At 41.5% G+C, this 25,938-nt stretch overlaps 1 protein-coding gene and 1 long non-coding RNA gene across 3 annotated transcripts in view; one reads left to right on the plus strand and one right to left on the minus strand.

Moving 5' to 3' along the window:
- Positions 1-25,938, minus strand: part of ABCC6 (ATP binding cassette subfamily C member 6) — a 26,722-nt gene continuing 784 nt past the window's right edge. The window contains exons 2-29 of one of the 2 annotated variants that reach the window (XM_067306081.1): positions 25,749-25,886; positions 25,108-25,233; positions 24,280-24,341; positions 23,333-23,464; positions 22,528-22,740; positions 21,468-21,645; positions 20,833-20,994; positions 19,095-19,187; positions 18,332-18,535; positions 17,572-17,718; positions 16,639-16,726; positions 16,269-16,338; positions 15,376-15,502; positions 14,671-14,847; positions 14,087-14,254; positions 12,264-12,447; positions 11,722-11,785; positions 10,922-11,042; positions 9,573-9,696; positions 8,193-8,503; positions 7,252-7,451; positions 6,430-6,556; positions 5,602-5,703; positions 4,701-4,847; positions 3,993-4,151; positions 3,592-3,758; positions 2,937-3,131; positions 1-2,387 (exon numbers count right to left, since the gene is read on the minus strand). In XM_067306081.1, the coding sequence (XP_067162182.1) occupies positions 2,279-2,387; positions 2,937-3,131; positions 3,592-3,758; positions 3,993-4,151; positions 4,701-4,847; positions 5,602-5,703; positions 6,430-6,556; positions 7,252-7,451; positions 8,193-8,503; positions 9,573-9,696; positions 10,922-11,042; positions 11,722-11,785; positions 12,264-12,447; positions 14,087-14,254; positions 14,671-14,847; positions 15,376-15,502; positions 16,269-16,338; positions 16,639-16,726; positions 17,572-17,718; positions 18,332-18,535; positions 19,095-19,187; positions 20,833-20,994; positions 21,468-21,645; positions 22,528-22,740; positions 23,333-23,464; positions 24,280-24,341; positions 25,108-25,233; positions 25,749-25,886 (4,095 nt within the window). In that variant the 3' untranslated portion in view covers positions 1-2,278. Of the gene's footprint in view, positions 2,388-2,936; positions 3,132-3,591; positions 3,759-3,992; positions 4,152-4,700; positions 4,848-5,601; positions 5,704-6,429; positions 6,557-7,251; positions 7,452-8,192; positions 8,504-9,572; positions 9,781-10,921; positions 11,043-11,721; positions 11,786-12,263; positions 12,448-14,086; positions 14,255-14,670; positions 14,848-15,375; positions 15,503-16,268; positions 16,339-16,638; positions 16,727-17,571; positions 17,719-18,331; positions 18,536-19,094; positions 19,188-20,832; positions 20,995-21,467; positions 21,646-22,527; positions 22,741-23,332; positions 23,465-24,279; positions 24,342-25,107; positions 25,234-25,748; positions 25,887-25,938 lie in introns of both variants that reach the window. The other variant, XM_013940165.2, reaches the window with a different exon arrangement.
- The window catches only part of LOC106482579 (uncharacterized), a 3,775-nt gene continuing 2,948 nt past the window's right edge, over positions 25,112-25,938 (plus strand). The window contains exons 1-2 of the long non-coding RNA XR_001292183.2: positions 25,112-25,194; positions 25,758-25,866. This is a non-coding gene — a long non-coding RNA (uncharacterized lncRNA). The remainder of the gene's footprint in view (positions 25,195-25,757; positions 25,867-25,938) is intronic.

Below are 25,938 nucleotides of genomic sequence, written 5' to 3' on the forward strand. Positions count from 1 at the left end.
TCTAATTCTTTATTTCATATTTCTTCAGAGCAATTTATGAAACAGGCTGTTAGCATAGAGCAGGCCGTAGTTACCTCTTCTTGTAACTATGTAATTCCACCAAGTAGTCTAACCTAGGAAAAGAAGTATCTTTGCAAAGACCCAGCAGATCTGTCCTCTTGAACCTTCTTTCCTGTATTTTTTTTAGATCAAACTTTCAAGTCAGGATGAAATCTCAAACGTTAACACTTCTATATATTTGCTTTGGCCAACTTCCTAGCTAACTTGTGATGCCTATTACCTTTTGTGTGAGAGACTTGAGTTCCTGATTTGTCACTTACATTACCACTTAGAGATAAAGTCAGGGACTCCACTCCTCCAGAACACTGTTTTTGTCGGATGTAATTTTGGGAATCCCTTTTCTTTTGCCCTTTCAGCACAGCTTGACGCTTGAATGCTGATGGTATTTTTGCTCACTGTTACGCTGTGCAAGCCAACAGCAAAAGTGTGCCCTTTCAGAGCTTACAAGTGTGAAAGTATGGTTGTTTGTTTTCTCCTTCTGTTGCCTTCTCCCTTCGTTACCAACTTAGGAACGGAAAGCGAGCCTTTAAAAGATGTTTATAGCAGAGATTATGGTATGCTAAAAGATGTCTGTTTCAGAATTACCCAGCAACACAGGCACTTCTCTTGCTCTTTGGCCTCAGTTAACTTAAAAACCTCTTATTTTTAAACACAGTTTAAAACATGGTTTTGAGATCCACTAACAAATTTTTAAGATGCTCATAATTAATCTGTTCTTTGAATTTTTTTCTCTCTCCCTTAATTAAGGTACTTTGTTTAACCACAAAAAATGTTTAGGAAAAAAGGAGAAAAAAACTTTTTCCTAGTATTTTAGCACAAGTAGGGCAGCAGGCATTGGACTTCAAGATCTTGGGCACTTGTCCACCAGAAACTGTGAACTGCTTTTAACGTAGATGAAGAAGCTACTGAACAGCTGGTGGAGAAGCAGCTGCTGGTTTGGCTGGTCTGGGTTGACTCTTGCCAATTTGAGTTCTCCCATCCCCTCCACCATTATTCCTTTTTATATTATAAGTTTAATTTACTGGAGAGAGCTATTTTAATACTTTATTCTGCTTAAATTTCAGCGTCCCAGAAAATGAAGTGCTGTAACAAAAGTCACGATGAACATCAGTATCTCACAGTGTGATTTGTTTGTTCCATTGTCTTGTTGCGTTCCCGAGGCGGGACATCAGGACAGCTCTGATGCCCATTCCTAGCACTGTGCAGAGGCTTTGTGTTAGGGGGCCATTTCGGTTTGTTACCTGCACCAAGCCGGGGGCTCTGCTGTGCCAGGGCAGCGCATAAACAAGGTACACTTGCACTCTCCACTGACAAAGGAAAAGCTGGGAGGGAAAGCGAGAGCAACGAGGTCAGTGCCTTGCCTGACAGTATGCAGCAGGTCAAGGAGAAAGCCGGGAACGAACCAGGTGAGTTCCTGCTACCTCCCCATCTGCCAGACTGTCATGCTGCAGGTGATATGCTAGATCACAGGAAGGTGCTTTCCACCAGGCAAAGTCCTTGTGAAAAAATCATTTTGGAAATGCTGGGTGCCGGAGTTTGGACCAGCTCGTCTGTGACCATGGTGACTGCCAGCTGTGACAGGCAGCCCACAGGCCACGGAGTCCCTATGCGCTTGTGCTTACTGGCATCGCACTTGCTTTTCCCTGCTGCCCCAGTGTTTTTGCACTTTGGATGACTAGATACAGCCGCTGCCTTGGACTCCAGCTTATCTGTGTACAAACAGTGCTCAGGTGAGCAGTCTTAAGCATTCTCAAAAGACTAAATGTGTTCTCCCTGGAACTTAGGACAAGCTGTGAACAGTTAAGTTTGGTTCTTACCAATTAATTTCTTGTTCATTGATTATAAAATCTCTTCGGCACTTAAAAATGTTCTGTATAATCCTTAAGTATAGCAGTGTATTAGGGCTCCATTTATACTATAAATCTTTTTTTTTTTTTTTAACATAAAAGCAGCAAGGCATGCATGCATTTAAGTTCAAGATTCTGACAGAAGAGTGAATTTTTGTATCTGGAAAGATAATGAATATGGAATCTCTAAGTTTCCTAAGGAAGTAGTATGTGTATCCCAAGTCATCTCTGCTCACCTACCCAGTGCAGCTATGGCTCAAGCACAATTTGGTTAAGTATTGGGCATTTTAGAATGAAACAAAGGTAACAACTCAATTAAGAGAACAGTTATTCCTGGTAACAGTGGTATTATGGTATGCTCCACAGGTGAGTCAGACAAGGCCTGATTCTTCCACCAGTCTGTAGAATGCTCCCTTTTGAGCTATTAATTTTTCTGGAGTATCAAATTCAGCTATCCAGCCGTTTTCCAAGACTAAAATCCTGTGAATGTTAAAACAGAAATGTAAGCCTGGAGATGCACCAACAACTGTAATAAACTCAGTTATTTCTACTTATTTCTAAAATAAATCTCAATATTAGCTTGTCATTCAACCAGGCTTCCAACAGCTTTTCAGCTGGGAAACAGTTGTGGGATAGAAATAGGTTTCTGATGAGTGACTGTTCAAGTACTGAGCCTGTGGGAGGAGAGGCTCTTGGCAAGTGTGACTGGAGCAAACTTTGTGAACGTATTTTGGCTTTGTGGTTTTAAGATGAAGCAAGGAGCTGTAGCCATGGTTTAGCTGTCAGTGGGCAAAAAGGGGAATGATACAGCATGAAATGCATCATATGGGCATGAACAATCTCTGATTAGCCTCTTGGTGCCTGGCTGATATAAGATAGCTCCCAGGACGTAAAGCAAAGCTTTGCAGGTTAAACAAGAAAAGGACCGAAGTGAAATTGCTGTTCATTAACGCTGTGCAGTTTGTGTAGTTCACACAAGCTGCCTCTGTCTTCCTTCCTCCTCGAGAAACTGTCTGAAGATGTGTTTACCTGTCACAGTCCATGATGGTGTTTACACGGTGAGCTATAGTTAACACTGTGCTCTCTTTGAACTGAGTCCTCAGGGTGGACTGAATCTGAAGATCAGTTTCTGGATCTACAGCTGATGTAGCCTCATCTAGAACCAGGATTTTGGCTTTCTGGAGAAGTGCTCTGGCCAGACAAACGAGCTGCTTCTGACCAGTGCTGCAAAAGAGAAAAGGGGGGTAAATTGAGAGTGGCAGTCAATTTTTCTCTGGGGTTAGAACTCATGATTGGTTTGAAAACAGTATGAAATGGTGATTGTTCCTTTTCCCGAAAGGGTGATTGAGGCTGGGTGGCACCACAGATAAAAGCATGAAACAACCTAAGAAAATGAAGGGTGGGTATTACTGTAGGACCCAGGAGGTTCCAATTTTGAATGGGATGCCAGTGAGTGAAGCACTGCACGAACACAAGTCACCACAATGATTCAGTCTGAAAGGTCTTCCAGTCAGTGTCTTTTGATGTGGCTTCATACTGCTAAATAGGACAATCATGCAGTGACTTGCTGTCTGGGTACTATTCCTTTGTTTTGATAAATTAGACTCCTTGTTCTGCTACTTATACGTCCTCCTAGCCCAGGGACTGACACTGCCCTCCCTTTGTCTTTCTGCAAATAAGGTACCTTAGGTTTTCCCCTTGGTCAGTGCACTTATATTCCAACTGATCTGGCAAATCTGCGATGAAGTTCTTGAGCTGAGTCAGTTCCAAAGCTGTCCAAATGTCTGCATCAGTGTATTGGTTTAGTGGGTCAAGATTTGTTCTTAGAGAGCCAGAAAACAAAACTGGATCCTGAGTACAGAAAGCACAAACAACTTTTGAAATGAATTACAGAAACGAGCTCTCTGGTTCTCTCTGCTGGGTGAAATCTGTGGCTAATACACTGAATGGGAGACCAGCAGAACATAGAAGTTATTTACAGATTTGAAATTTCTGATGTCCTTCATCTCACAGTGACTTTCTAAAGCTTTCCTATGTGTTAAGACTTGTAGCACTGCTTAAACATTCTGGAAATTAATTTCATACCTGGGGGATCACAGTTATCTTGGTTCTAAGGTCATGGAGACCTACTTGAGCAATATCTAGCCCATCAATTAGGATCTCTCCTTCCGCAGCTTCCACTAATCGCAGCAATCCAACAGCAAGAGTAGATTTCCCAGCTCCTGTTCTCCCAGTTATACCGATCTGCGAGTACAATGGAAGGCTTTTGTTATTGATGTTGATCCTTTTCCACTGTTGTACAGACTTGTCATAGTTCTTAGCTGATGTACAAACTTTGAAAAGAGAGCATGACATGGTTCAAATCTTGAGGGCTGTTCAAGACTCATGTTGCCTAGGGGTATATTCTTACAGGGAATCATTTACAGTTTGTAATTGTTGTGTATGAAGAAGAAATCATGAAAGCCTTTGAGAAGAATAACTAGAATACTTGCCAACTAGAATGAAGCCTTGATGTGGCACTACATTTAAAAAATGAAATTCCTTTACAGAAGCTCTGCTAACCCTCTGTGAAATGAAACTTTACTCAGAAGAGTGTCTAATGCATACAGGAAACTCTGCCTTGCTCTAGGAGAGGTGTGCAGGGTGATAGATGGAAAAGGGCTCATACCTTACCATAGTTTTCATGCTTATAAACTATTACCTTGTACAGCAGGGACTGTACTTGCCCAGATCTGATTATTGCAAAGCACTGTTCACACTTGTAGCTCATGTGAAACAAATGGCTTTGCTTACCTTCTCTTGCCCATTGATCGTTAGACTGACATGCTTCAGTGCTAACTCCAAATCTGGCCTGTATCGCAAACTATAGTTTCTGAATTCAATTCTTCCTTCAGTGAGCCAAACCTGATCTTGAGGTTTGCCATTCAGAGTCCAGGGTGCCTGGACAGATGAAAATAAACAGCAGTGTATAAATCTGATTTAAGTTACCAAAACAAGTGGCCAAACTGAAATGGGAGACTTATGAAGATATCTGTGCAAAATTCCTCCAGATTTCTTTACTGTTTCCAAAAGAGAAAAAAGTCTGTAACTTTCATAATCCAAATTTTGACTTTGTTACTTTGTTCAAAGGTTAGATCATCCTAATTGAAAATGAGGATAAGCATTTGTTCATGTGTCAGAGTCCTGACATTGTAAGTGCTTCAATAAAAAAGATTTATATACTCCTGCAAACGGGACTGTGAACGTCTGCGTTAGTAGGATTTCAGGTCAGTATATGGAGAAATAATAATTTAATGATTACAGAACATAAAAATGATTGCACTGGAGATTCTTAGTGGCTAAAAGGCTATTGAGCAGCCATCAGTTATCACAGAATTGCATCTGAACTGGCACAATAAATACATACTCCAAATATGGGTAGAAAATACAGCTCATTCCATGGGTGTTACCTAGTGAAGCTATTTTAATGACAATCTAATGCTTAACTGGCTTAAGGAAATATGATGATCAGAGGTTATAAAACAAGCCTAGTTAGCTGGATAAAAAACAAATGCTGCAGTTCTTTAAAGGAAACAACTGGCCTTTCAGAAGGGAAAAACTAGGGGGGTTGTCTAGATGGAACAGCAATGTTACTCTTTTGGTTTGTAGAGATGTTCACCTCCCCTGGTAAGACCAATAGCTTTTTAGCTACTACCTCTTTAGGAGTCTGCAAGTATTCTCTCACTCTCTCCACAGAAACAATGTTGTTTTCTATTTCTGTCCAGGAGCGCACCATCCAGTTCAAAACACCAGTTATCTAGCAGAAACAAGCAGAAGCATTAGGACAGAGAAAATGACTGTTGATTTGTGCTCAAAAGGCAGCTGGTACTTTGTTATGGTATTTATTTATAAATTAGCTCATCAGCTAATTACTTGAGAAATCATTTCTTAAAAGGGTAAGAAATAATCACAGGCCCTTGTGAAAGTTTGTAAAGCTGTATGGAAAAAGCCTGGCCAGCTTCCCCTATAGTTTCTTCTAAGCAAGTTTATAGAGAATGAAAAGTTACTACCTGACTCAGGCGCTTAAAGATAGTGTGACTATTTCTTAGACCATTGCATAGTTAGTCTATAAGCACATAAGACAGACACTGAAGACCACACTTCAGCTGAGCTCACTATATAAACTCAAGCATGAGTTCATGTGCAGGAGGAAAAAGACAGCTGCTGCATGGATTTATCAGGTTCATTCTCTCTAACAGGCCATGTTCTCAGGAGGCTCTGGATTTCAACAATGATAGTAGTTTAGATTAGATTAGTAGATTAAGTTTTTTAAAACTAGAAGAATGTTCATGCTTTATGGCCTTGGTCTTCTGCCCCTTTTAGTATTACTTGCAAGAAGGCAGTTACATGCACCCTTGGAAGGTGGTTTCAGTCCTACCAAGAAGAAAAAACCCTCCAAAACTCTAAAATATGATTACAGTTGTAACTTTACAGTTGCTTTTGACACAAGGCAGCATGGTATTACTTCAACGTGATGAGTTACCTGAAGAGCATATGAAATAGAAAAACCAGCAGTTCCTGGACTAAGACGCGTTCTGCCAATTACTGCAAATAGTGCTGCAAACAGCACAATGCCATTGCCCAGAAATTCCAGGTTTGTAGCAAGCCACCTGCAAGAGAAGGACAGTACAGAGCTGTTGCTGACTACCCTCTTCTTGCCTCCCCACAGCATGTGATTACTTTGTAAAACACTTGTGGAGCTGCAGGGGTACAGGGCGCTCAGCAAAGCCGTCACCACCCCATGGCTGCTTATCCAGCCATCCCATAGCTCATGGAGGGTTCCAGTCTGTCCAGACATGCTGGCCTGTGGTCTCATTAGGATTTTTTCCAAGGACCTGTGGGATGGGGGCAGCCAGCACACTGTGACTTGGATGAATTGATCTAACGTCTCTCGCTCTTTCTGGTACTCCTCACCTGTTCAGTGACTGACAACTGGTTGTTCCACTGTCTGAGGGGTTTGCTGCAGGCCTTGTGCCCTCGGTCACGCAATGATGGGCCTCACCAGGCGTGTACCAGATTCCTGCATTTGGGGCACAGAATCATACCTCTAGCTAAGTGGCAGGATGTGTGTGTGTGTGCACTCAGCCACACAGTAGAGATGAGAGCATACTGGTTGTATGCTGGGCACAACGCCAGAGAGGGGTGCAGTGTGAGTGATACTGTAAGAGGCTATCCTATCACTAGAACACTGTGCACCACTGTCTCATCTTCTGTGTATCTCTATCCAAGCCTCAGAAGCAGGGAATTTCCACTCACCAGGGCCATGAGATTAAACCATGCTTTCCTCTACGCTGCAGATTTGTACCTGTCAGCAACGGCTCCAGGGAAACATATTCTCTGATTCTCATCCACTCGGAAATTGCTTTTCAAAATAAATCTCTCCTGGTCCTTGTAAGCACGGATCATGCTGCTCCCTTGAAAGGTTTCTGAAATGTGGGAATAGATGGGTGATCGGCTGGCAGCCTCCAGGCGTCTCAGCTGGCAGGAGGTGATGATGTAGAAGTGCTGGTACAAAGGGAAATGAAAGAGAAAGTGACTAGTAGGTTTATGCCTCCATGGGGATGCTCCACAGAAAATTTCAGTAGGACTCAACAAGAGCAACAATACACATTATCCTAATGTTACAAAACCTAACTTGCAGGCAGGAGATGCCCTTAAAAGGTGATAGCAGTGTTTCTGCCTGATATGTGCTCTTTGACCTTCATTAAGAATACCACATGGTTGGTTAATGCAGGGAAGCCGGGGTACTGTAAACTCTCAAAGCCTCTAAAATTGCAGTTATCCTTTTCCGGATGGAGAATGGAGGAGTACTTTCACCCTTTAGTTGCCCTTCCCTTATGTTCAGTCTTACTCGGCAAAGCATGTGAGGTTTCGAAGCCCAATGGGAGAGCTGCTTGGCATACATGTTTATAGTAAAAAGCAGCATAGGAATTCTGGGGGAAAGGAAAAATGCCTTTGGTCTTGACATGATTTCATTTACATTAATGGGAACAAGAAGCATAGCTCCAGGTGGGATCTGATTTGGACATCAGAAAAACACAAGCCTCTCTGAGGTCTCTGGGATGCTTTGGAGGGCTGAGGTGATATGGGAAGAGTCACTGATGTTCTTTTTGTTCACATGCAACTGGAGATGATGAAATTAGTTTTTGCATGTCTTGGCCCCTAAGAAATGGGAGGAGGCTTTCTGCAGGGACATGGCCATGCTGCTTCAGCCTCTTCTGTCTCTGTACCTCTATGAACTCCTACCTGGAATACAGCATACAGTACAGCCAAGGGCACTATGGCCATTGCTGCCATTGGTGTAGCTACTATAATCACAAGATAGATCTCCAGCAAGTTGAACAAGAATCCAAGCAAGGACTTCAGCTTGTCTGGGATGACAGAATCAATAGCGTCGATTTCTTTGGAGAAGCGGTTCAGCAAGTTTCCAATGGGTGTCTGCTCAAAGAAGATCATTGGGGATCTAGCGACGCTCCTTAGCAACTGCAGAAACAGCTTGTGTGATGCTAACACGCCACCTCGAAGGACTGCTGCTGTGGAGATGAATCTGCCGAGGGCTGTAATTTTAAAAATAATAATTATTGTGTCTGAACAAATTCAACTTGGAATTCCCCTTTGACAGAAATGACAATTTTCACTGGAGAAAGGAAGTGACTTTGTACTGTGGTAGCAGTTAAGCCTTAGAGCTGCATGTTCCCTTTCTGCAGGGTAGTTCCAGAGGGGCGTAAGACCCTGAAAGCAAGACTGATGGGGGCCAGGGATTCAACAACTTGCACATACAGGGCAGAAACTCTTCATTCTTCACAGAATGAGCTAGACTAGAATTACTTTGAGTTATTCTAAGTATTCTGCGTGGATGGTACCTTAGGTCCCCTACTTACAGATTCACTCTTAGCATGAGGAGGGTACCAGCACCATTCCACTCTTCTCAACTTGTTCAAAGCTTTCTCAAACTTTTGTCACTTGGGCTGATATTTTTCCAGATTTGACTTCAGCCCTAAAACAGGTAATTTTTTAAGTGCGACCAAAAGAATTGCAGACACTTTTATTTTCAAGGGAAAGGTTCAAAAAAATGTAAAATTCCCTGACTTTCTCTTTCTTTACATCCAAAAGACCTAAACCAAGATTTAATTCAATCTGGAGAACAGCCACCATTGGCACTTCAATGAGATTCATTTATATTGGAGGAATGGAATGGGATAAGGGAGAGAAAGATCAGTAGAAGTCGTGGATACAACAGGGCAGAACGGAAAAACAAGGAAGCTGTTGTTCTTCCATTGGTGGATTTTTCTAGGGTCTCAGGCCATATAGCTCCAATAGGCAGAAGTGCAGAGGAAGACACTGTTCATCATGGTCTACTGAAATGCAAAGAACACTTCTAGCATGCCACAAAGTGGAGTTTTGGGCAGTAACACTGGAGATATTGTTCAGATCCCTTAGAAGTCCTCTCTGTGCGTCAGAACCTGTAGTTTTAGGTCCTATGCCAAACCCCTAGGGCCAGTGCCAAGAGACCACGAGGCTAAGAGCCTGTGGGCATGCACTTGTTTATATTCTAAGAAAACATCCTGGATACGGGAAAGGGAGATGCAAACGCACAGAAGAAATAGGTGAGCAAGTTCAACAAACCTTGAATGACTCCTAGTGCACCAAAGACTCCAACCCTGAGCTCTGTGTGCTGCTGTGTTCCGTTGTGAGCAGGGTCATCTGTCCACATGCTGAGCCAATAACCACGAGAAAATGACACAGTTTGCTGACATGTGAACAACAGAATGATGTACAAACACAGCAAGGAGCCTGTTGCCCTCAGGTATGCCACATAAATTGAAATATTAACCTGCAGTGAGACAATTAGGTGAATAAAGGAGATAGAAGGAGGGGTGGGAAGGATCAAACTTGTTCGCAAGGAACAGCAGCTCTGAAACAAGGAATGATTTATTATGGCATATCTACTCTGTTGTGGGCCATAGCAACCATGTTAATTCTCTTTTCATTTTCCTGCTGGATGAATAATGAAGCTGTATTTAAATAAATCCATGCTGCTAACCAGTGATCATAATCAACAGCTGAATGTTGGTTCCATTAGGCTTGTGTTACTGCTGGAATGACTGTAAGGCTTTCCTTAAGCCGGGCAGTCATTTACATTCATTGTCAGTGTGAGTGATAACTTGCATGTATCCCACTGACTGCTTTTGTGAGTAACTGCCGACCAGTAGAAGTGAGAGGATCCTAGTCTGGCTAATAATGTACTTTCCTAAGGGAAGATCAGCCCCCTTATCTCTTTAGAGTGTCAGACTTTCTATTCTCATCTCTTCTCTGTTGCAGTGTGTAGTCTCAACTATTCTTGTCCTTCCCATGTTTTATCACTGCTGTGATGTGTCCTGCATCCACAACTCATCCATGCCTAACTCCTCTTAGCTGGAATCCTGCCTTTGCTTCTTCATCTTCCATAATACCCTCCTTGCCTCGGCCTTTTCAGGTGCTCCCCTTGGACAAGACAAGAACATCGATGTGCCCCTTCCCAACAGCCTCAAGCATTTGTGGACAGATCCAACGTTACAAGTCCCTCTCATCCCTGCCTCTGCCTCTCACCACTATCTTACCCTGACTACCTCAGTGTGCCTTCCCTCTTCAGCTCAACTCTTGAATCAGTATCTCTCTTTTCAAGTAATCATAAATTATTCTTTCCTCCCTCACTTCCATAATGTGCTCTCTGCAATGTACGTGCCTTATTCTTGCTTTGTAACTACCACTTAGACTGGGACGTGACGGGAGATACAGTTTGCATGGAAGGTGCTATATAAAATAATGATGAAATGATATTGCCTCAGTTATAGGACAAACTTGTACAGCTCAGCTGACTTCCCTGGAGTTTCACTGGTTTGCCTCAGGCAGAGAGCTGACCCGCCTATCATGAGTGGGTCAGTAATAAGGCCATGATACAAGTCTTTGCTGTTATAGGGAAGTGCTGCACTTACCCTGCCACGTTGAGCTTTCTCTTCCTTGGTTAATCTTCCTTTGGCAGCTGCAGCAGTGGTACAGTCTTGACTTACAGGAACAGCCTCCCTTTCCATAGCAGAAGACTTGACTGAACTGTCACTTCACAAAGCAAACAAAAATCTTTTTGACTTTTAGCCAAGGCAATGAGGATTTTAAAGACTTTTTAGATCCAGGGAATCCCACCACCACATGTGTGTCTTTGAGGATGGAGGGTAAAGCTGAACTGCCCTTCCTTCTCCCTGAGAGCACATGAGAACACTTCTCGTATTGGGAATGTGGCATTCTCAAAGTCGAAAGGGGTGTGGGAACTGGGGGAATTGGACAACCTTACCTATCCACCCCTATATCCATGCCTGTTTTTAGGACTGTGGGTTTTGGTGTCATCCAGAGTGACCCAGAGCATTGTTCATGTTTATCGCAGGCACTGGGATCTGTCAAATGTAGCTGTTACAGATGGAGGCTCTGAGCGCTCACCAGCTGTGACTGATATGAAATGAGTCAGACCTTGCAGCCCTGCTGGGAACTGAACAGCAAACAAATACACCAATATGCCTTGTACCTGAGTTCTGGGATGAATTACAGCTCCTTGTGAAACACAGAGAAAATGTTATTCTGCATCCATATTCAAGAGCAGTTCTCTACCCAGTCTTGTGTTTTGCTTGTTTTCTCATTTACAGACTGATCCCAAACCTGTATCATACTTAGTAAGATTCTTCACAGAGTCTTGCATGGGCTTTTGGAGGAAGTCCTTTGGTGCCTGCAACAGCTTCAAGCTTACCTACAGAGCTTCTCCTGCGATGGATCATTTCCAGAGGTGACGGTGCCTTTGGTGTCTCCTACAGCTGTGAAATAAGTGCACTTTTTCTCTCTAAATGCTTTACATTCCCATTTTGTCCTGTATAACCATGAGAGATTGGTAACATGGAGGAAAGATTCATTACAAAGAATTGTTTCTAAAGTTAGAAATAATCTCTGTAAGGCATTAAGAAGGGCACATATAGTGGGTAATTATGTTAATAGCATGATTGTTGTCCATTAAAATGGAACTGTTTATGGAAGAACCAATTTTGGAGTGATGAGTCAGCTAATTTGACAGGGATGTTTTTTCCACGCAAAATGATAGCTTACTGTGATGGAATCTCTGCTTTAAATGTCCTTAATAGAACAAATCTAAAATGGGCTTTTCCAGTTCTGTTCTATTATCCCTCTTCCTAACTGAACAGCAGCAGACCTCCAGTTCTTTAATGTTAAGTATAACATTAAGAAGGAAACAAGTGACTGATCAGACTGGGAAAAATGATTCCAGTTCATTTGAGTTACCTGATAAACTAGAGCCTGCTTTCTCTTCTGCAGTAATGTGTGAATGAAGAAATTCTGCAAAAATCCCATTTTTCTGTAAAAGTTCTTGGTAAGAACCAACTTCTGAGATTGTTCCATCCACCAGAACAACAATATTGTCCACTTGGGGCAAAATGTTGATTGTGTGAGTCACCAGCACACGGGTCTACTTGAATCAAGAGAGAACAGTTACAATTGCTCTGGCATTCCACTGCTCACTCAAGCTGTTGCAGTCAGCCGTCCTCTGAAGAAAGATGCATACTTGGTGTGAGCTAGAATTTCTGCTAACATATATATAACAATATTTTTGTGATCTGTTCCTATCACTTCTGAGCATCTCTTTGATGAACTTTATCTTCACAGCATTATAGCTTGGCTTTGTGCCCATTTTGAAAGTGCAGAACTCGTGAGCAGAGGGGTGAACCACCTTGCTTTGTGTCACACAGTATAAAAGAGCAAGCATGGGAACTAAAGTCTGAAGTCCCAGGCTACCACCTTCTGGGTGGAAGAACCTTTTGCCTGGCTCACTGACTAGTTCCACATTGTTGATTCCACCCAGACTGAAGCTCTTAACTAGATTTATGTTAATCAGAGATTGTGTCACATTTGTTGTCACCATTGTCAGTATTTCAGAGTCAAACCTGTGCCTCACAACTTCATCAGCCTGAATGGAGTTACAGTGAAGTTCCCTTTCATCTAAATTTTCAAGCATATTTGCACAGATAGTTACACGTAGGAAAGAACGTAAGAAAAGTATTTTTCCTCAGATAAGAAATGGGCATGTTCTGTATTTCTAATATATTATCAGTCTTTGAGTACATGTTAAGTCTGATACCTGCTCTTTGCTAGTCTTTCCATATTTCAATATAGTGATTACATTCTGATGCTTGCAACCAATCTATATGTGAAGAGAAAGATATTTGTAATTACAGAAGTTTCTGATTTAATTGGGCTTTTTAGTGAAAAAATACCTCACATGAAGTATTTGTAGGATCCCTTCTGCCTGGGCACAGATTAGATTTATGGTTTCTTTTTTTTTAACCAACTACTACCCCCTACCTTCCTGAAACAAGTAAAGCACAGCCTAGAAATGAGAAGCTGCATGCAAACTCCTGCCTTTAATGCAATGCTCTGACAATTTATGTCAAGAAACAAACAGAGCTGGCCTGTCTTCTCTTCTCATGCACGCACATTTAAGATTCAGATTGCTTGACAGCAGAGAAATACCAAGGAATATCAAAAAACAAAGCTGCAAAGAAGAAAGGAAGAGAAGAATTTAAGATGGATCTTGAGACCAGCGTTTAAGTGATAAATGTTTGGGTGATGAAAATTGTGAAGGCCCCACTGAAATATCAAAAGTGATGGGATGAGACATTATGATGAGACACGATGTGCTGGAAGAGATCAGACAGCTCTTCCTAACTGTACTAGAAGTAAATCCCAAAGAGGGAGAAGAATAATGTTGACAGAAGAACAAAGAGCTCTAAACTTGCTGTAGAAATAAGGCTGGAACTAGGCATGTGGTTTAAGTGAGGATGAAGGCAATCTTTCAGCAGAACCTAACTTTCCAGTCTTCCTCTTCTCTAGGTGAGATTCACTGCACAACTTCCACGTGGTGCGTGCACTGCAGGGCTTACCCATTCCACTTCCACTGTTGCTAATGGTAATGCCTTCTGCCACTAGCAAAAAAAATAACTTGAGAGCCTTTGATGGAATGAGTACTCCACCTCATGAGAAGCATTTGAGGGGACCTGATGATTAGATACAGTTTTACTATCTTTTATCATTTAGAATTTATGACATACCTTGTTCTTCAGTAGGCCATTAGGTCCAAGAACATGTTCAAAAATATGCTGTCTAATGTGGGCGTCAACAGCTGAGAGAGGGTCATCCAGTAGGTAAATGGAAGCCTTCCGGTACACGGCACGAGCAAGATTCACTCTTTGTTTCTGCCCTCCAGATATATTAATCCCCTGTAAAAATGCATTGACACTGTTTATTCCAAAGTTACACCATCTTTGCCAACCCTTGCCTGCATTTTACACTGAGGTTTTATGGCTTTCTTAAGTTTAAATCAGTGTCACTCTCTCCAAAAAGGGCTCCTGAGATACTGAGGCAGTAGCAGCTTCACTTGCAACTCCACTGACCTGCAAAAGAAGACCCAAGAATGACCTGGAGATGTTTATTTCATCTTAACCATCTCTCATATCTCTGGCTACCTTAACTGTCAGGTGGTGGGCTTCAGACCCTGTTAAGTCAGGAATTTTCAGAAATTCTTGAGCACCTCCCTCCTGCAAATTTAGTCCCTTCAACAGGTGTTTCAAGCAGGACACCGTAAGTTGTAGTGCCTCGTGGAAAAGTTGTCCAAAATATAAAACTGGGCCAGCACCTTCTCTCCTATTTCACTCTTCCGCCCTGCAGGGAAGCTCTCCAAATCAGCCTGAAGTGCACAAGCATCAATCACTCTATTGAACCATATTTCATCCATCTCTTTCCCAAAGAGAATATTATCTTCCACTGAAGCATTTTGTATCCAAGCTTGCTGAGGGACATAAGCGACTGTGCCCTGTAAAAATAGAAATGGAAGAAAGATACCAATGTCCTTTTCATAAATTAAACTTGAAGATGAAGAGTTTTACATACAGGGGGAATGTGTCTTTGAAGAAAAGACCTCTCAATTAGCTTTACAGAAGTTTGGTATGATAAACGAGACTGAGGAATGACTATCACCATTGACAACTCTCAGAGTGCTTTGCAAAGTCAGAGGGCTACACCTCTCACTACCATATAGAAGAAGAAATGAGGTACAAGCAGGTGAAGTGCCTTACCGGGATGTCATTTCAGCTCAGTGTCAGAGTGGGAAATGGGACTGGAACTCCAAAGTCCTGTTCCAGTTCCCATTCCCAAGGACCAGGCTCCTCCAAGAGGTCTTAAGCACCTTCAGTTGAATAAATGCAGGCTGCTACATCATAGCCTTTGTCAAGGTTCAGCAGTAAACTAAACAGGTTTTCATCAAGGAGCTGATGCCTTGGGTAATACCTTATTGTTCCTGAAGACGGCCTAATCACAAGCAAATGCTCAGGGGAAGATTTACCTTCATGGTCACGTAGCCATCAGTATTTTCCATCTCGCCAAGTAACGCTGACAGCAAGGAGGACTTTCCAGCACCCACCTGGCCAACTATAGCAAGCAAGGAGCCTCGGTGCACAGTGAGTTCTATCCTACAAAGAAAACAGCCCCCCTCTGCCCAGTTAGTCTCTTACCAGCTTTCAGATGTGCTTTCTGAAAAGCAAAATTCTTGCTATTGTCTTGTTAAAATAAAAATGTACCAACCAACCCCCCCTCCCCCCCATTTCACACTTTAGGCCTTAGTTACACAGCATTACTCTTTCTGTCATGCTGACTTTTTGCAGCAGCTCAGGAGTTATCCCTTCAAAGGCATTTTCAACCAGAAATCCTTCAGCCATACCCTCATCTTGCTTTTTCCTAATGGGTTCCAAACCCAGATCTAAGGCCCAGGTCCCCATTCTGGAGACAGGCTAGCACAAAGCACTGGGTGCAAAACATTTCTGAATGTCAGTGCTTTGCAACAATTTTTCTTTTCTGAAACTGCAATACCTTTTGAGATAAGCATGTAGTGATGTCATATCAATATTTGTATACAACTGTTTCCGCTTTTTGACTTAAATTACTGTAATTTCATATTTGCACAAGAAAATTCTGTAAAGAAAACAGTCCCCATATATTTAGCCAACGTCTAGATACAGGCACCCTCCTATTTCTGTGCCCCCATTAAGACAGGCATAAAAGCAAGATTAATTTTTGTCTGATTTTATAATTTCAGAATTCAATGTTAAATATGAAGCAAACTCAAATTACAAGTCTCTAGATATTCCACACTGTTTTCTCTTATGGCCCTGAAGAATTATTTCATTCAGCATCCAACCTAGCCTTCAGAAGTGGGATGATTTAAGGGTAAGTCTGTACCTTCTAAGACGAGGAGAAGTTTCCTTGCTCCAGCTGAAAGTCCCATTCCTTACGGTGATGCTTGCCTGCACTAAAATATGAGAAGAAGTAGAATTAATGTATTTTCAAAGGTCGGTACAGAAATGTCCCTATTTATGTGACTTTACATTTCAGTGTGTACTTATATATATAAATAAGATGAACCTTATGTCCTAGAAGAAGCAGTTAATTACCAGGGCATTGATGATTAGAAATGAATAGGCCTGAGAGAGAAAATAATGGTAAGTGGCAAATGGTTTTTGCTCTTGACTATGTAAGCACCCTAAGAGTTGAAGCTGAACAATGAAAGCTAGACCTCCTGTAAGACAATAATGCTAATGCAAAAGCTCACCACAGTCAGAAATGTTTCTGCTTGAGCTCTCAGGATTCAGTTCTTCCAGATTCAGAAAAGCTGCTAAGCGGTTTAAAGAAACTTTGGCCTGAAATAATAAAACACAGGAAACAATAGGATTTAGAATTAGAAAGGTAGCTAGAACTCCAAGTAAAGACTCAGTCTGAAGACCAACTTAGACTGTTGACTAGGTGATATGTTAAAGATGCTGTAAGCTTAAGTGGATAAATGTAGCTCTTTCCTACACTAATTGCTTTTTTTTCCCACCTAGTTCAGCAAAAAAACACGTTATTCCAAGTGTTTTCTCTTCTGTTTAGGTGCTTGAAATTGGTGACTTTTTTTCCCCAAATTCATTTTGCAGTACTTTCCAGTGGTTGTTTCTGTTAATGAAGAGTCACGATAGTCTTCTTGGGGAGCAAGAGTGAAGTGCAATTTCCCGATTTCTCCACAAGCATTTTTGCTTTTCTCTCTGTCCTGGGCTAGAAGGATTTTCTTTGAACTCCCAGGGAGCTTTTGCCCCATCTATTCTGATTTCTGTGATTAAAAATGGAGCTGGAAGCACTTCTGAGATGTAATGCTGCTGATATAGGACTAAGAAGGAATTAATGCTTTTAAAAGACAGCTGAAACACAGACACTGCCCAGCAAAAAGAGCATTAGCCCCAGCCTCACGCCACAGGACATTAATGTGGCCCCAAAAGACTGAAGAGTTGCTACTAGTGACTATTTTGTTAATATATGGAGCCTTTCTGAAAAACAGTACTTCAAAGTACCTGTGCAGCTGCAAATCCTTGCCCTTCACTGTTTCATGACAGCAATTAAATAGCTGGCCTGAGGTTGAATTTCATAAGAAATACCTACCTTTTACCTTTTAATGGCAATATGTAAAAAAACAGTTACGGCAAAAGAAAGAGGAACATAGCCTGCAATTAACCTGGACTGCAGCATTTATGGAGAATGGCAGGAAGGAGTGCGCAGTGTTGAGAATGTTGATTAGGGTTAAAGATACAAAAGCTTTCTGAGCATCCAGGATGTGTGTGTTATCCACCAGGGTGTAGACAGCAAACATGACAAATGCAATCTGCAAGGAAGCAAAGAAAAAGCAAATCATTTGCTTCAGACAGGGAAGAGAATGCTCCAAGGGTGGCAGGTCCCTTCCTAAAGACTCTGGAACCCATTTAATTGAAGCCAGGGTATCAGCCATATATATGATGCCACTGTCCTGCAAATATCAGAGGCAACGGTCTTGCATGCTGGTGACAAAACCAGCAATCCGATCACTTGACATTTGTTCTGCTTTAAGGAAGTTTTGGTGCTGCAACCATGGCAAGGTCATTGGCACAACTAATTCCCCATTGAGCTGCAAGAACAGCAAATGCAATAGTGACTTGTGCAGATACTGACAGTGCCATAAACTCGGTGCAGTTGGTGGTCTCCATGTGGTTCATACAAAGCAGGGTCAGTCTGCCTGAAACACACCACCAGACCATGTGACTGTCCACTGAACTGTTAGGACAATGTAAATGTCTGTATGGCTGATTCCATTGGGGCTCAGCTCCTCCTGTGAGACCACCAGATCTTCTGGGCAGACATTATCTTAGCCGTCCAACAGGAAAAACCTGTCCAGACAGAACCACAAAGAGAAGTAGAAATAATAGCATCATGTGTTTGAGGTAGGAAGGTGAACCACTCACTAGGAAAGTTGATGAATGGAAGGAAGCTAGAGATGCTGAGAGGAGAATCTGAGATCTTTTTAGGGCCTGAAGTTCTTGCTTCCGGATATCAAGCACTTTCTCCATGAAGATGTTCTCCCAGCCATAGAGTTTGATTACCTTAATGTCACTGAGAATGGCACTGGTGAGTCTGGCCCGCTCATCTTTATATTTCATCTGGGCCTCCTGTAATATATGTTTATGAACATCATTTAATAGGGTGAGTGTTTAACTGTGCAGTTATTCTGAAAAAACACCTTAATCTTGCCTATGAATTCTAAACAAATTTCCCTGCAGTTGAGCTGTGTATACTCTTTTGCTTACAAATCTTCCAGGCCGGCAGACGTTTGGCTTTTCATCTTCAGAGTTTAATTTTTACTGGAAGTTAAAAAAAAAAACAAAAACAGAAAAGGTGGGCAGACACAAAGTAAAAGATTGAACGTGAAGAAAAGCTCACTCTAAACCTCAAGAAACTTTGTAGGCTTTGAATCCTACTATTGACAGTCCTTCTGACAGTCATAGTCAGTATGGATAATAAATATTAAGCCATTATGCATTAGTGATCCACTTCAGTACAATACTTTTTGTTACAAAATGCCTACTGTAATCATCAGGTTTTGATTTGTTTTGTAGTCTTGGGTTCCACATGATCCTTTCCTGGGAGAGCACAGCAGCCTTTAGCTTTTGAATCCCAGCATATTTCACATTAGTAAAACACTTCTCATTTTTATGAAGCAAAATATACCTGAAATTGACTCCTTTTCTTCGTGATAACAAAATTCAGTGGCAAAAGAAGAAGAAATACAGCAATTGAAGTCAAGGCAGATGGCCCAAGAAGCTGCCAGGAGAGAAAAGGAAAGAAGAACTATTGGTGATTGCTAGAAACAATTGTCTTCTCCTCCTCCTTGCTCACCTTCCTTCCCATTTGAAGCTTCTGCCTGACATTCCTCATGCCTAAGGCTTTCCTCTGGTCTACCCTTTGCCTTTCTTGGGAATTGTGCTCCCTAATCACTGGGGATTGTTAACTTTCCAGGCAGGGTAGCTCCTGTCATCGTGCTCTGCTGAATTTATTTGCTTCCCTTTTAGGAACAAGATTAGGGCTGAAAGAGATCCAGAAACACTCTGGAGATTCAAAAGTCATTTGTTTCTTCCCACCTGTTCTTGGATGCATTAAGGAGGACATCTTGTGGCTGGCATAAGTAAGTCACCCAAATCAGGTTTTGTTTAAAACAAAAGCAGACCCTCAACAAAATATTGTTGCAGCATAAATAGCTTTCCTGAATTTACATCAACGAGTGAGATGAAATGGAAGCATTTTTCTGTGCCATGTACACCTGGACAACTCTTGGATACCAGTGTTCACAATGACTGTAGCTGTGGGCCAATATAAAGAGCTTGTTTTTCCTGGTTTAGTTGCAACCCTTGGCAGAATACTTCAGTTTGGTAGCGATGTGAGTGCTGGTATACACAGAGACAAAAAGGTATTCACTACACGTAAGGTCTGTAAACACTAGCAAACAAAGTATGAATTATTCCTAAATAAGGGAGAGCGAGATGTAAAGCAATCTGTAAGCTACTACTGAAAAATCTCATGTAGCTCCACTATATGCAACAACATTCAGCTTGTCACCATTACTAGAAAGGGATGATGAACTTTCAACAGTCTATACCATGGCTGCTAGTCTACTTTCCAAGCCTGTAGGATCCTGCCAGGTACAAGGCATGGCCAATCCTAGTTAACAAAGGAAGGTCTCAAAGGCCTCTGGAAAGCTACTGTCTCTGTAGTGCTCATACTTTCATTTGGTGTGCAACCTTCAAAAAACAGGGACTGAGAAACAGGGCTCTGTCCTGCTGAGAAAATGCCAAGAAACTAAGGAAACTAAGGGAAAAAATGGAATTTTTAGGCTACCAGCCTTTATTCTAATTTAGGTTTTGCTCTCTCCTTGCTAAACTCCTCAATACCTGTGAAATTTAATGTTTCCCATACTCTTTCAATATCATATAACCTTGCTTCAAACTATTCCGTTGATCTTGTGGTAATCAGGCCTCAGGATGAAGTCCCTCAAGTTGTCATTTCAGACCATTTTCACTTATGCTTTGTAACTATGCTGAGGAGCTGGAACTGAACTTGCAACCTGCAGTGGGCCACCCCATTTTGTTCGAAAAGAGAGCTGACAAAAGAAGATCTGATGGCAGGAGTTTATCAGTAAGCTCAGAACAATCACACTTGCTGTCTTTGCCTAAAAGAGACTGAATGCTGAATACACAGGTAAAAGGATGAAGTGAGGCATCAGAAAAGGATTCTATACTAAAAAAAATCTTCTAATAATACAAGTGAATCCACCATGCTACAGAGCTAAGAAAAATACGACAATTTCTAGTTGTTCAGATCAGCAAAGCTCTAAGCAGAATTTTGAAAACTCCTCTTTCCTTTGATGCCAAGAATAGAAAAGGACTTGATAGGTACTCTCATCAAATTTTACCTGCCACAAGAAGACAAAACAGATGATAATCCGAATAGGAGCAAGCCAGGTCCCGTTAAAATAGATAATGAGATCCATTAGCTTTTGGACATCAACAGATACCAGATTAACAATTTCACCTACTGTTGCTGCTTTTCTTGATGCGTTTGACGTGACTAGGATCTAGCCAGGGTGGAGAAGAAAGGAAAGACATAGTCAAACAACAGCTTTTGATCTGAGAATCAAACAACTTTCTTTTCCTTATAAAGAAAGGAAAAGATGGAAAAAATGTCACATCCTAGGTACTGAAAATACACTATTGCCTGGGATATATGACTTCACTTTAGGATGAAGATTTTATTCCTTCTGACAATGAATGAAAAGCCCCAACCATAATCTACAGCATAAGAAAGCTTAAGTTGCTTTTTCCTCCTTTTTTTTTCTTGTTTTTTCCTTCAGAGGTAAGATTTGAAAAACAAATAGTAAAATACCTCCCACATGCTGTTCAGAGATGAATATAGCACAGAACTATATGCTAAAAGTAGTTCTCTAATAACATTTTCCCTGATATTGTTAAGAATTGGTACCAACAATGTCATAATGATTAATGTAGGGCTTAGAAAAAAATGAAGCTGAAAGGGAAGCTGCAGACTCACCTTCCTGTACACAAGCCCTGTTACTGCGGTTTTTAGTCTCAATCCCAGAACAAGACACATGTACATATATCGTTGTTCAAACAGAGTCTGAAGACAAGCTAATAGGAACATAGTGAAGGCATAGAAATAACCATGCCAGTTAGGGGCTTCTTGGTCTTCAATGAACTCCAGGAAAAGGCTGCAAGACAGGAGCAAGGTGTTGATGAACCCATGTAGAACTGATGAAATATCAGACACACAGAAATGCAGAAATATCAGGGATTTTTCTGTATTCTCTCTGGCTGAACTTTGTCAGCGAAAGAGCAGAAGAGTGGCACAAACTGCTAAATATCCTGTGTCTACAACATCCTGATTTTAAATGTGTAGCCACTCTTGGTTTTGGAGCAATCTCAGATCTCAGCATCTTCCCCTCAGGGGTGACCTCATTTTCAGTGTTAAGGATGGCTCTTAACTGCATGAATTTGTCAGAAATACACAAATCGGAAGCCATAATCTAAGGAAGCCAGTGACATTCCAGAACTTCACATAACCTTTACGACTGACAAGTGATTCTGTCCTTAAACATATACTGTGATGTGTTGTACCAACACAGTCCACAAAGTGGAAAGACAGCTGACTAAAGAAGCTATTTGAGATGTACAGGATGCACAACTGTGCTCTTTATAATTAGTCGGAGATCACAGAGCCTAAGACTACAGCAGGTGGCTGACAGCCCATGTGATTGATGTGATATGTAGAACGATGCAAGAACTGACACTCCTGTTCTAGTCAAGTTGCCAAAAGACTTGGAGCCATGGGCCCTTTCCACTGTCAGAATAGGGCCATGAGAAAAATGTGCACAGCTTTGGTCAGTGGTGGCTTTTTCTCATTGAATTGACTGTGGGTTTAGTACAAATGATAATTGAGCTCCTTTCATCAGCACTATGAAATTTCTAATTTAAGTTTCTGTGTGTCAGTCTCTGTGGGTGCTGTCACACACATCTCTGTGTGAGCTCATGCACACAGCAATCTTATATGTGTGGTATTTCCTTTTCGAAATACATTCTAAATTTGCACGTACCTCAGTAACTTTGGGATGGAGAACAAGAAGACATCACAGATAACTAAGTTGAGGGTGCTGAGAAGGAAATAGGTTCCAAACATGCTCCAAAATGCTTTCAGTAAGGGCCCACTCTGACTCTGCTCTGATTGCAGTAGAGCCTGGATCTCTTCAGCTTCTGCTAAGCCAGTTTCATTCTTCTGACCCTTTTTAAATGTCATGGACTCCATTTTTCTAAAGAAAAAAAACAATAAGAAGGCTAGCTGCAACTGGAGAAAGCTTGAGGATCTTGTGCTTTCATTGTTAAATATCCCACACTGCATCTTATGTCATGTCCAGTATAAATGCACATGAAAAAATGATCCCTCTCACAAAGAACTTAAAGCTCCAGCTTCCAGGAATTAATGCATGTTCTTCAGCAGATTTCAATACTTAAAATCTGATTTTGCACAAAGGAACTCACCTACTGAGTACTCGCTCACTAAGGAGTAATGACCTCCAAGTTTTCATAGCAGACAGTTACTCAGATTATTTTACATAGACTATTCTTTTCTTTTCCTTGTTCAATTGACAAATAATTCAGTGGGAATGAACCTTCCAACCATTCCCTTGTCCAGATGGGAAACACCTAGCAGATGTGATGTTCAGACATGCATACATGCTGAAGCAATCTGTATGGCACTCTGTGGGGAACAGAGGGGATGAAAACATCTGTTCTGAGATGGTGTGTAAGCACCTGTGTATCTTATTTGTCCTGCATCATCTAGAAGGGAGAGAGAAACTGCCCACTTGAGTGCATGACATACTCTCTAGACCAAGTACTTACTGCTCGGTTCTGCTACGATACTTCTTCCATTCTCTTTCAATCTGGGCAACAATTTCTTCTGAGGAGTTCTCTTTCCTCACCGACCACAGGTCATCCACCCCCAAGGATTGCCGATAGCCTTTCCATACAAGCCTGGAGAACACAGAGACTGCTGTACCCTAAGTGCAGAAGGATTTTTCGTGTGTGTAACATATTCAAAACAGATGGGCTTTAAGTTAGTGCTCCATAGTGGGTCAAGAGAGTTGCTTACATAAAACATTATTTAGGAATATGCTTTCCCAAAATAAACATGAATATTCAGGAACAGCAGTTTTGTTTCAAACCCATATGCTATCTTCTGCCAACATAATTGTCATTTGCAAGTAAGCCCTAATTCTATTTTACATTGTACTGAGATTTGGGGCGTGGGCAGTGGGAGACAAAGTGTTGTTTAACGTATTCTGTCGCTCGGTGAAACATAGACTAGGTCTTATCATTGCTGACAATCAGGCCCAGAGTATGTAATCATTTTCCTTCTGAATGCGAAGCAGCAGGGTGGGCCAGTGTTCCCCTCTGACGTTTCCTCTCTGCCCAGCATTTGTTACAGGAAGGTCTGGCAGGCAGACGGGGCTGTGGGTGGTGTACAGTGATCATTTTAGATTACTGAGGTCTCTTTCAGGACTGGGAGGGCACTGGAGGGGTAGCTGGAAGTGGGGAGAGAATTATCTAGAATTGCAAAGTCAACTTTCAAATTTGTGCTTTAAACAATTTGAAAAAAATAACTGAATTTGTATAACTTGATCTTTTGGGAATTCCTCAAGTCTCCAGAGAAAGAATTTAAATCCTCACTAGGCAAGCTAATTTTGGGGCTGAGATATTTGCTGCTGGCTCTCATCTACACCCTCTCTTACCCTAACTGTTTTTATCTGATATTCTATAAAAAAATGTTGTCTTCTGTGTTTTCTTACCCAGAGAACCACCAGTATGTGATTTTGGAAAGAAAAGAGGTGTTGGCTTCTGGACACTGATTCTGATGGGAGGAAAAACATGGATGATATTTATATATAGAAATGGGTACATGTCAGATAAATGCAATCCCCTTCTGCGCTTCCACAGGAAAAGCAATCAAAAAGGAACACAACCCCCATTCATTGCCCCAGACAAGGTGAACATATTGTGGAGGATCAGTGTGATCAGGAGAGTTTGGTGGATTAGACTTTGAATGACGCCTAAGGCGGAGGAGGAAAGAATCTCACTCTTCACACCCAAAGACATTTCTTTTCCGAAGCACAGAGCTCTGTCCTACTCATACCTCATACAAGATAGCAACGTTGGTGCTTTTGTGCTTGCTTTGTGCCCAGCCAACTCAGGAGTGAACCAGAAGGGGTTTATTAGCCTTGTTAGTTTTGCTAGTGCTGGTAGAAGTGGGAAAACTGGAGAAGCAGGAAAAAGCAGTGGCTCATGAGTAAGTGGCAAACTGGTAGGAGAACTGGGGAGATATGAAGAGTGGGATGGGGAGTGTTAGGTAACAAAAAAATTGGGAAACAGATTGGGCTACAGCACTCCCAGGAGGGCAAAGAACCCATCACATTAATGGCAAGTACAGGTGTTCTGAAAATAAATTGGTTCAATACAAAACAAGCAGTTAAACTATCTGTTACTTTTAAAAATGTTGTCCTTTATACAGAAGGATGCATTTTACATCTCCTAGATAATCATGTTCCTGCATATTTGCAGAAATTTAAATTCCTGTTTGGACAACAAACCAATGCATTATGAGAAGCTGTTATACTTACAGGGTTGTTGACAGCTTTCGAGAAGAAGGGAGGGTGATCAACTAAGCAGAACAACACAAGTTCTCCTAGCACCATGCTAACATAAAGGTAAGTTGTAACATGGTGGAAAGGGTCTTCCAGGAAGCCCTACGAAACAGAATACTGTTGAGATTGAGGTAAAGAATGTGAAATCAGTGGAGAAAGATGACATCTCATATTCTATAAGCCATGAACTCAGAGTTTTGGTTCAAAGCATGATTATATTTTTTATAGTTGCATTTATTTAAACTGTAGTTATGTAGAGCTACTTAAATGGAAAACTTTAAATAGAAAATTACCCAAATAATACTAAGTAAGTATAATATACCAAGATATTTATGCTGATACAAAATATGGGATGAGGCCAGTTTTTAGTGACAGTATTTACATTCATTTTGCTTTTATTCACATATGAAGTCAGCTGAGCTCTCAGAAAACAATGCTCTATCTATATTGATAGGGATAACATGGATGGAGATGACCAAGAATCATCAACCATTCCTCTCAGCAAGTATCTTAAGAGAGGAATTTAGATGTCCACCTCACGATCAATGAGGCAAAAAGAGCCATACTGATTAGAGACTTCATACCCCTGCATGTTAGAAATACATGATTTCACTTACTTTTTCTAGGGCATGTTGGATTTTGGAACTAAGCGTTATGACTGCAGACAGGAACGTGAGCAGCCAGTAAATCAACAAGATGCCTGAAGACTGGGTGCCCACCATTCTTTCTGCCTGGGTAAGGAACATGGCAAGCATCTGAGAGGAAGTGAAAAATATGTCCAAATAAGTAGCTGGTAATGGAAAACCA

This window comes from Apteryx mantelli, chromosome 16 (genome assembly GCF_036417845.1).
Source record: "Apteryx mantelli isolate bAptMan1 chromosome 16, bAptMan1.hap1, whole genome shotgun sequence".
Classification (NCBI taxonomy): domain Eukaryota; kingdom Metazoa; phylum Chordata; class Aves; order Apterygiformes; family Apterygidae; genus Apteryx; species Apteryx mantelli.